At 37.8% G+C, this 11,409-nt stretch overlaps 1 protein-coding gene across 1 annotated transcript; it reads left to right on the forward strand.

Moving 5' to 3' along the window:
* Positions 1 to 2,725: 2,725 nt before the first annotated feature.
* On the forward strand, positions 2,726 to 8,008 carry edn2 (endothelin 2). The gene is made up of 5 exons (XM_036562607.1): positions 2,726 to 2,867; positions 3,935 to 4,079; positions 4,831 to 4,944; positions 5,418 to 5,501; positions 6,538 to 8,008. The coding sequence occupies exons 1-5, from the start codon at positions 2,804 to 2,806 to the stop codon at positions 6,626 to 6,628; spliced, it is 498 nt and encodes a 165-aa protein (XP_036418500.1). The 5' UTR covers positions 2,726 to 2,803; the 3' UTR covers positions 6,629 to 8,008.
* Positions 8,009 to 11,409: the final 3,401 nt, after the last annotated feature.

Here is an 11,409-nt window from a genome sequence, read left to right on the forward strand (position 1 = left end):
CCATGGACCCTCACAGAGCAGCTACTATTTGGGTGGTGGATCATTCAGCACTGCAGTAACACTGACATGGTGGTGGTGTGTTAGTGTGTGTTGCGCTGGTGCGAGTGGATCAGACACAGCAGTGCTGCTGGAGTTTTTAAACACTGTGTCCACTGACTGTCCACTCTATTAGACACTCCTACCTTGTCAGTCCACCTTGTAGATGTAAAGTCACGGACGATAGCTCATCTGCTGCTGCACAGTTTGTGTTGGTCATCCTCTAGTCCTTCATCAGTGGTCACAGGACGCTGCCCACAGGACGCTGCCCACAGGACGCTGCCCACAGGACGCTGCCCACAGGACGCTGTTGGCTGGATGTTTTTGGTTGATGGACTATTCTCAGTCCAGCAGTGACACTGAGGTGTTTAAAAACTCCAGCAGCACTGCTGTGTCTGATCCACTCAGACCAGCACAACACACACTAACACACCACCACCACGTCAGTGTTACTGCAGTGCTGAGAATGATCCACCACCCAAATAGTACCTGCTCTGTGAGGGTCCATGGGGGTCCTGACCACTGAAGAACAGGGTAAAAGGGGGCTAACAAAGTATCAGAGAAACAGATGGACTACAGTCTGTAACTGTAGAACTACAAAGTGCACCTATACAGTAAGTGGAGCTGATTACAATGAGTGTAGATTATCTGTGTTCAGACCAGGAGTGGAAAATATTCTCGTGATGATGTTTCTTTGTTCCTGTACTTTACTCCAGTATTACTGAAACTGAATCCTTTTACTTTTACTCAAAAAAGCAAGTGAAATCATCTTAAATGAAGTCAACATATCTAATATTTCTCATTTTGAATATTATAAGATTATTCATTTTATTTCCAGTCATTTTTACTAGTTTTCAGTTTGAAGAAAGTGTCTTATTTCATTGGCAAGTCGTTTTACTTGTTGCAAGAAATAATGCTGGAAACATGAAAAATGACCTGCCAGTGGGAAAAAAGACACTTTCACCAGATGAAATGACTTAATTCCAAAAGATTTTTACTAGTTTTAAGTTAAATAATCATAATATTCTTACAGCAGTCTCAAAATGAGAAACATCATTTTCTGCAGTGAGAAAAATACTGTCAGCTCTTCACCTTTTCATAGAGACTTTTTGGTCAAATTGCCTCATTTTACATTTTAATTTTACTAAAACATCCAACCAAATTCATATCAATGAATCTGTCCGCATGCGACTTTGTTTAAGGAGAAGTGGCGACCAGTAAACAGGTTAGTCAACAGAAAAGAGAGCTTTAAATGTTGATGTTATCTGTGTACTTCTCACTTTTATATACCTGAGCCTGCTCAGTGTTTATTTTGGCTCCATTCTTGCACTTTTATTGAGGAAGGTTTTCAAACAGGACCCACATTTTCACTTCAGTACAGTTTCTCAGTACTTTTAACTCCCACAGACAGAAATATGTAGCAGTGCCGCGGGTATATTTTAGTTTGAGTAAAACAAACTGAATGATAGTAATCTGAGGAGGTTTTTTGGGGCTGTGCTCAAAACTGTGTTCCTCCTCTGTATTATTGCTCGTCGTCGCCCCCTGCTCTCCATGTGAGATACTGAAACTCTGGTTCATGCTTTCATATCATCTTGCTTAGACTACGGCATGACAGGAGACACGACAAGCGAAAACATCTTAAATGCAGTTAACTCTTTAAATCTAATGTAAATTCTTTTACTGTTCTAATCTAGTAAATAATTAGGTTTTTCAGAAATGTTGGTTTTCTTATTGCTTACTATCTAGTTGGTTCTTTTACTTTATTTTATTGTGTTTTCATGATATATTTTATTCATATTTTATTCCTGTTTTCTATTTGAGCTTTTTTTTATTTTATTTTTTATTTTTTTTATATAAATCTTTTTCTCTTGATGATTTTGTTTGTTTTAGTTGGTAAATTTCATTTCTACCTTTTCAGTCCCTTGTAATTTGCTCGGCTACAGAACTGTCTTATTCCATTCGCAGATCATTTGATTTGTATCGAGATGTAATGCAGATAGATTTGCTTGTTTACATGTGGTCAATATGTCCAATATTTCCCATTTATGAAACTGTCATGAAAACATAGGATTATTTAATTTATTTCCAGACGTTTTGACTTGTTTTAAGTCATTTTATCTTAGTGCGATTTTTCATTGGCAGATCATTTTTCTTGTTTTGAGCATTGAGTAAAATGATCTGCGCATTAAGTGACACTTTCATAAGACAAAAGACTCAAAACAAGTAAAAATGTCTAGAAATGAGTTAAATAATCTTATAACATTCTAACAACAACCCCATAATGAGACATATAAGATAAACTGACTTCAGATTTAAGGTGTTTTCTCCTGATAAATCTTTTTTTGCAGTGCAGGGCTTGTGGCATTTACTTTCACGCATGCAAAGCACTAACAGGACTCGTCTGCATGCAGCGTGGAAGGAAAACAAAACAGACTCTGACAGTGACCTCTTCAGACGAGCAGCTCAGGGAAAGTCCCAGTGTTTTTCCTCTGCGTCCTTCTCTCTTTCCTGCAGGCATGCCCCACTCACAGCCCCCCACAGGAGCGCTGGAATGCGAGGAGGAAGCCCAGGAGCTCATTGTGTAACGCCGTATCCGGAAAGAGGTGATGAAGTCACAAAACAATTAGGGGGGAGTGGCCTTCAGCCGGCTGGCTGTATAAATGGGAGGCCGCGAGGCTGAGGGCTCCACACAGGCACCTGTCACAGCCTCTGGCAAGAACTTTCTGTTGGTTCAACCAGCTGGTTCAAGTCCCGAAAGGCTTTAACGATGACTCTGTCGCTGCGCACCGTCCTGCTCATCTCTGCCGCGCTCTGCGTGCTCATAGAGGAAGGTAAGTCAGCAGAGAATTTATACAGTATTTTCTATTTCATATTATTAATTCCATTGTGTTTCACAGAGTAAGCAGCCTAGTAATAATGTGCAACTACCTTTATGCACTGATTTGCTTCAACTGTGACAAATTTTAGTGTGAAGATGCAAAGATTTCATGCATACCTGTATTTTCAGCCTCTAATAAGTTTCATTGTGTCATAGTTTCAGTGCAATTTATGAAAATGCATGCACAAACCCTTAGAATTCAATGCACTGTTGGCTCTGAGTATTGATATGCTGTGAATGATAAGCGTTTAAGTATGAAAATGCTAGTTATCGTGCAGCTTTCAAAGCAAAAAATGATGTCTTAGCAAGAAAAAAGATCTTAAAAGCAGTCAACGTGTAGTATTTCTCATCAACAGGTTATTGTAAGAAAATCACAAGATTATTCCATCTATTTCTGCACATTTTTATTTGTTTTAGGTCATATTGACTAGTGAAAGTGTCTTATTCCATTGGGACATAATGTAACTTCTGTTTTTCAAGCAAAATGATCTGCGAATGGACAGTTTCACTAGAAAAAATGACCTGAAACAAGAAAAAATAAGTTAAAAAAATCTTATAATCTTCATACACTATATGTAATATGTCTCATAATGAAATAATACACATGTTGACTACATTTAAGATGTTTTCACTGGATAAAATGTCATTTCTTGCAGTGTCCTAAGATTTATTGTGCAGTTTTGTGCATTCAGCACTGTGAATAGACTATATGAATATGCGTGACCCTATTGCAGACAGTACAATAATCATATAAGTTCAGTGATAAGCTGCCCAGGTTATGACTCTGTCTTATCTTTGTAGCGCTGCACCAGCCCGCGCATATCTGCTCTGTTTGATTGCATGTTCGCATATCTTCACTATTAATACGATTAAGGCATTCATAATGAAGCATTTATGCATTTAGGCTTCAACTTTGCCCTTTGTTTACTTTACTCGCCCATGTTTTCATAGCTATCATAGTTAGCATTGGGAAAACACCAGTCTGTCCTACATTAAGGCTCTGTGTGTTTTGGGTTCTAGGCTCCGGAGCACCCCTCTCTCAAACGCCAGGCTCTTCTTCGGTGGCCAAGAGGGTCCGCACCAAGCGCTGCTCCTGCAGTAACTGGATGGATAAGGAGTGCATCTACTTCTGCCACTTGGATATTATCTGGGTCAACACGCCTAGGTGAGTCATTAAGTTTCATTTTTAGGAGTGCTTTTTAACAGAAATGCAGCAAATAAATCCAGTTCTGTTGGGCTTCGGTCATATTAGAACCTTTTATCTTCTTTTGAAAACTGCCAAAAATGATTCCTTAGCAAGTGAGCTTAAATATAGACAATTTATATCATTTCTTTTAGCTATTTCTATACATTTAATCTCATGAAAGTGTTTCATAATGCTGGCCAATGGAATAAGACACTTTAATCAGACAAAATTGCTTACAAGAAGTAAAAATAATCCTATACCACTCCTACAATAACCCCATAATGATAAATATTAGGTATATTGACTAGATTTAAGACATTTCCACTTGCTAAGATGCAGTGAAATGCTCTGGTGTGATGATCAGTCAAGCAAAAATTAGCATGCATTAAAGTTAGGAGTACTTACACCTAAATAAGCCCTTCATTAAATATCTTAGTGGTCACATCATCAGCATTATGCGATATATGATAAGCTACAAGGTCAGTTGTTATAATGTGCTACATCATTTTACCAAAAAGTGACATCAAAGCTGACTAAAGCAGCCTTTATGACAGACGACGCCCACTGGAATAAGCTTTTATGAATGTTTATGGAGGTTAAAGTCAGTTGTGTCGCTTTATGACCCAACGGTAAAGCGTAACTTAGCATTTTTTGTTTTTCTGAGATCCAAGATTTCCACACCACATTCCTGAACATGTTCCTTATCTCCTTTTCCCTGTTCTTTTTGTAGTAAGATCACCCCATATGGTCTCGGAAGTCCCCTGTCTCGTCGCCGGCGCTCTGCTGCCCGTTGCCAGTGCGCCAACCCCAGTGATGCGACCTGCTCCAGTTTCTGCTACACCAGGTGAGCTCGGTCTCCTCGTCCTATGTCTAGACCCCCATGCCGTCACAGTCTAGATCGAATCAGATAGACGCCTCGACTTGTTTCTCTTGCACATGCCTGTGGCAGTCGCCCGAGATCAGGGCGCGCTGGAGGAGTAATGATGTTCACTGATAAGCTGTTTTCTCAATTAGCACCAGCATCTACTGCCTGAGTCATACAGATTCCTGAGTCATGAGTCTATTTTCAGAAGGGCTTTTTATCTCTGTAGATGGTGTTAAGAATTTTTGTGGTTTGAGCAGTCGCTCAAGGTTAAGGATCGCCTCCGCCCCGCGCGTTAACTACTTGGCATTGTTTGCTGTGGGGCAAAAAGGTGGAGATGCAGAGCGTTTATTCAGACAGCGCTTCTTCTCGCTCAACAATCCAGAACTAAACAGATCTGTGTCTAATGAGTCAGAGCTCACAGTTTAACCTCACTGTCATTGGTTTGGTTACAGCTCCATGGACCCAAGCCTGGTGGTGGTGAGTCCTCTTGATCGTGAGGTGGACAAGGCTGGCAAAGACCTGCTCACATATTTCAGGTGAGAAACGTTTGCAAACACATCTGTCAGAAAGTTGATGACATATTTGCTCTTTACACCTTATTTGAAGGCCACCTGCTTCATGACACACTGCAAAACATGATCTTAGCATGAAAATTGTAATTGTAGTTGGTGTATGTAATATTTCTCATTATGAAACTGCTGCAAGAATATTTGTAACTTATTTCTATACATTTGAACTTGTTTAAAGCCATTTTGTCTTAGGAAAGTGTCTTATTCCACTGGCAGATCAAATAATGCTCAAAACAAGAAAAATGATCTGTCAATGGACCAGGACATTTTCATAAGATAAAATTACTTAAAACAAGTAAAAAAGTCTTAAATAGTCGTATATTATTGCTATAGCAATCTCATAATAAGAAATACTACACATATTAACCTACATACAAGTTTTCATGTACATTTGCAAGCTGATCAGATGTTTTTATGAACTAAACACCTTTGTATTGACATAAGGGGCCTTAAACTGTTATTATACTGTTATAAAGAGCTTTTAAAGCAGTGTCAGTTTTATGACTTTACAGTGATTCAGCAAAATGCATAAGAACATCATCACTTTAGTTTGAAGTTATCTGTGGAACTGATAACTAGGTTGCCCCATATAATAAATTACTTGGGGATGATGCTCAATAACAGTGTTTTAGATGGAACAAATGTCCCATCGCTTTAGTTTATGGAGTCTTATGTCAATACATTTCCATTTACTTCAAAACATCTTGTGTAATCTTGCAAATACTGACATAGGCTGTTCATAAATACTCAAGTATTCCTTCTTAAGGATGCTGTTCAATACGTTGTGAAGCATTTATGTAGGCAGCCTTCAAATAAGTAGTGATTTCATTTATATTGTGTGAATATTTCTTGATAACTGGACCAAAAATGGTTCCGAATTGCTTGGAACAGAATCTCGTTACATTGATTTCCATTAAAAGTTTAAGTTTTTTCCTCCTCGTGTAAACGTACCATTTTGGAGGTGCATGTTTTGATGCTAACCGATCTTTCTTTCCATTCACAGGCAGGTGGCCAAGGCTAACCTAATTGCTGCCGAGCATTCTGCTCCACCCAGAAAGAAACCGTTCCAGACCAACAAATCTCGGATCAGTTAGAGGAGGATGCAGATCAGGAAGACGCGCGAGCATCTGATCAAACAACCTGCCCAGAAGGAAGCAACTATCTCTGAGATCAAGGCTGCTGGTCTTGACAAGACCCTAGAAATGGAGATTCCTCCAAGGGAAGGTGATGCTGAGTCCTCGCAGAAGAACCTGAAGAACCGAGGACGACTCTTTCTCATTCTCTCTAGAAGCGACTGGAACTAAGACCTTAGAGAACTTCAGCACAGAACTGCCACCAGGTTATGAATGGCTTAAAGAGTCCATACAAAGGTGCCTTGTTGTTCCACTAAGGGAGGAACCTCTGCACACCTGGCGGCCTTTCGAAAGCAAGGAATTAAAATGCTAATCCTAAAAGGACACACTGGAGTCGCCAGTTTAACATTATCAAATACGAACTGTAAATGTTAGCTTTATAAACAAAGCGCCTGTTCCTGGTTAAGGGCTTAGAGAGATACTGCTGTGTTATTGTGTTATTATGAGTTAAAATGTAACCTTACACTCGTCCACCCTGTTACTGCCACTTACTACCTTTGTACTCGCTCTTCTTCTGATTCACTCGCAATAAGTCGTAGTTTCTCTGTATCAGAGCTTAACGTGGTTTCATTTCGTTTGGAAATGCAAATTACCTCCATGCTGGAATGCTGTAGGAATTGCACATGCTCAAAACATTCCTAAACACTGAAACTTTCCCTCCCTAATCTGCGATAACGGCGTGCAAAGGTTGCCGACGCTTATCTCCGCTGGGCTGCTTTATGGCTCTTATTAACCACTTTATGAAAGGGCACTACTTTGAAGAAAACATCCTGGAAGGTTTTTTTCTGTTTTTTCTCTCCTCCAGTTCTCTTTTCATGACTGTTCTTTTCCTTTTGTTTTCTTCCCTGGCCTCTTTTGTGAAGGCGGAAGTATTTATTGCATAGTTACTGTGGCCTGTTTTGATTTTTCCAAATGAGTTTCAATGCCTCGACGCTTGCCAGAAAAACGGAGCGATTGTTTTTTCCTACGATAGAAAGAGGCCGTGTAATTACCCATTATGGGGACGGACAGCGCATTTGTGTGGAATGTGCTCGACGGGAGGCCTTTTCAATGAAGCAGCTTGTTCTAATGTCTCTGTATGTTTATGTCATGTTTATTTACCTGCAGTCGTCCAGGCTCATACCTGCAGCTATCGTTTCACCTCTGCTGTTGAGCGAAAGGCCGTTCGAGGCCTCCAGCTCAATCACAGATACTTGAATGTTTAGTTTTACACTGTATGACAGCATTTGTGTCAGATTATTTATTTAATTTATTGAGTATTTATATTTGACTTTGTTTTGTACCTCATCTGCAAAGAGAAAATGTTTGTGTTCTATCATAAATAAATTATTATTGTTGATGGAAGAAAAGTTCTTGTGTTGGTTCTTTTTCCATATTTTAGGCTCTTTATATGAGTGTCAAACTCAATGTTCACTAAAGCTCTATAATGTAAATAACACTTTAGAATACACTCTCAAAATGAAGGTTCTTTAAGCATTCTTTAGTAAAGGAAATGGTTCCATATAGAACCATGAACACTCAAAGAACCCTTGGCATGTTTTAAGTGTTCTTTGCATCATGAAATGTTCTTCAGATTGATGTGAATGTGTTTTATATGGTTCTATATAGAGTTTTTTGAAAAGGGTTCTGTATAGCGCTAAAAGGGTTCTTCTGTTGTTATGATAACAAGCGTGTAATAATAGAACAGCTTTTTTTTGGTGCTTTAAAGAACCTTTTCAAAAAGATTCTATTCAATTAAGTATTCCAATTAATTTATTTTGTGTACATAAATGGAAAATAATTTATTCTGCATCAATTTCGAGCAAAAACAGATGCATTAATATTAATATTAGTAATATAAACATAAGAAACTAAATACATGCTCATGCTGTTTACAGCCTGAAGCTGCCCTTGGCCTATCCACATCTACAAGACATACAAAATACAGCCTTTAGATTTCATATGATTTGCTTTAATTCTCTCTCATATTCACAGATATGATTATGCTCTTTCTGGAAAAAGTTTCACTTATTTATCAAAATTCCCCATAACTCAGTGTGTGAGATGTAAACAGAGAGATTCAGAGCAGTTTGGTGTGAAATGGTTCAGATGTCTTTACAGTGGTGGTGATAGGAACCAGGGGTCGCCATGACTACAACACAAATATAGACATTTTATTTACTATCCAGAACCACCAGTGAACCTACACGAGTCTTCTGAGTCTATATGGAATGTTGATGATGGAAAATAGTGGAAAATCTGAAATAATAAGTTTTCTTTGGGGACTATTTTGCCTCACAGCGCCCTGCATGTATCCCTCCACCATGAATGGAGTTTAAGTTCTCTAAACTATCATAAAACAGTGTCTCAGTCATCAGGCAGTGAATTCATAACCATTTCATGTAGGAACTTTCTGTGAGGGAGCTTTTAGAGGTGGACGTCTGGTTCCTATCACCACCACTGTGAACAGTTCTGACTCTAGAACAGAGCATTTCACACCAAACCGCTCTGAATTGCCTTAATTATCTAGGTATAATTTAATTATATGTTAGCAATGTCTTTTAAGCTTCTTTTAGGTCTGATTTTAAGAGAAGAGAACAGTCTAATCACCTATATTAGCACGGATTTAATATTGTCTGATATTGTGATATCAACCTTTAAACACATGGCTAAAGCAAACACAGCTTTTCTTCTCGAGTCAGAAGGATTTGCTTGATTTGTCAGACTGGTGTACCATTGAGCACCTTATATAATCTGACTAATTAAAGATGTGTCCCATTTATGACACTTAATTGGCTGGAAAAAGCCAGATCCTGTACTGTGTTCACATGTTTAATGCATTCATGTGATGATCTGTAGAGATATATCATGAAACATCACAATACTGGCGCTGTTTATCACTCGTGAATGCGCCACTGCTGCTGTAATCGTTCATCCCTCAAAAGATTTTCTGAATGATGAGCTAAACCGTTTGTGAGCAGTAGCAGCACCATGGTTGCCGTTTTGAATGGGCACAACAGTTTTTTTCAGGTGGGCTGAACCTTCAGTTTCACTCTGGTGGCTACAATTAAGTTGTACACCAATATATTAGGAAGTAAAACATCTTAAATATAGTCAACGTATCTGATATTTTCTCACTGCCAGATTGTTGTAAGGATATTATAAGATTATTCAATATATTTTAAGACAATTTAACCTTTTTAAAGTCATTTGCTTGGTGGAAGTGTCTTATTCCATTGGCAGATCATTTACTTGTCTTGAGAAATAATGCAGAGAATTTTGCTTAGTTAAAAAAATAATGTTTGAAACAAGTAAATTTATCTTCAATAGAATAAGAAACTTTCCTAAGACAAAATAAGTCAAAAGAAATAACTTAAATAATCTTATGTTCTTAAAATACCTTTACAATGTGGTGTCAGCTAGGAAAAAACTGAAAGTGAGATGCATAAAACTCAGAACCTTACCAGAAAAAACATATACTATATACATTTCGCTGCAGTCGGAACAAAACCTTGTATCACATTTTACTCTTTACATTGTGTGTAAATTTCATGATGAATGGAATAAAAGAAACGGCCCAAAATGACTTGATTTTTTTCTTCTCCTGTAAAGTTACCATTTTGGAGATCTGAGGTTTTGTTCTGACAACAGTGATATATAACTATACATATACACATATATAAAAAATGTAAACATAACTCTAATGAGTCACTTTCGGAGTCGGATAACTGTTTATAACTACTGTGTTTCTGTATTTCTGTATCAAGCATTAATCTAACCTGGTCTTCTTGGTTCTGTTTGTGCTCTGAATGACCTGTTCATGCTTCTAATCCATATGCAGTAGTGATGGTTCTGGAGGAGGTTCTTTTTGTCTCTGTGGTTTGTCTTTTGTCCGATTCAGAATGCTTACAAACGCCTCATAGAAATGGTCACTGGTTAAACTGGAATTTGATAATAAGAGTCTCAGATATGCCATATATTTTGTGACTTCATTTATATTTGTAGGTTTGGATTTGTTTTATCAATCAGATTTTAATATCAAAGGTAAATCTGAGCAGTGATTTTGAATGGACCACTGACAAAAGGGGGTGACATGCTGGGTCAAACATAGGTACCCCTTTAAAATAAAAATATAGTATAAAATACCATCATAAAGGCTTTAAAAATGGTTTACAATTATTTTTAATGGTTATTAATTAGGCCATAAACCCCTTAAAATCATTAATAAGCAATTATAACAAATGAAAAGGGCAACAGTGATCTGTTATTTACTTAATAGTTGTTCAGCTTACATTGTTTTCTCCATCAGTCAGCAATAAACCCATCAGCTTCATCAGATATTCATGTTCATCAGATATAACAGCTCAATTTTTTTTATTAATGTGTTATAACTGTTTATTAATGATTTAAAGGTGTTTATTAATTAGCTAGTTTATAGCCACTAACAAACTCATTTTAAACCAGTTAAACCTCTTATAATGGTAGTCTTATTCTAAAGTGGTACCCAAAGATATCATTGAAACTGTTTGTGATATTGATTTATGAAGTAATCAATATCACATTAGAAGCTGGGCTCAGGTTTAGGAGACTCGTATGAGAGAACGATGCTTGAGAACCTTGTTAACACACTCGTAGTTGTGAGATCCAGCATTGTGGAGACACCTCACACTAAACTGCATGACTGATGCTCCTTTTTCGTTTGTTTGTTTGTTTGTTTGTTTTTTTTTGTTTCTTATTTGTTTTTTGTTCTGCGAACTCCCCCC

Source organism: Colossoma macropomum, unplaced genomic scaffold (genome assembly GCF_904425465.1).
Source record: "Colossoma macropomum unplaced genomic scaffold, Colossoma_macropomum, whole genome shotgun sequence".
Lineage (NCBI taxonomy): Eukaryota > Metazoa > Chordata > Actinopteri > Characiformes > Serrasalmidae > Colossoma > Colossoma macropomum.

Coding starts and splice junctions, on each gene's coding strand:
- edn2 (XM_036562607.1), top strand. CDS start 2,804: ATGACTCTGTCGCTGCGCACCGTCCTGCTCATCTCTGCCGCGCTCTGC. Junction 4,945..5,417: donor TCCAGTTTCTGCTACACCAG/GTGAGCTCGGTC, acceptor GTTTGGTTACAG/CTCCATGGACCCAAGCCTGG. Junction 5,502..6,537: donor GACCTGCTCACATATTTCAG/GTGAGAAACGTT, acceptor TTCCATTCACAG/GCAGGTGGCCAAGGCTAACC.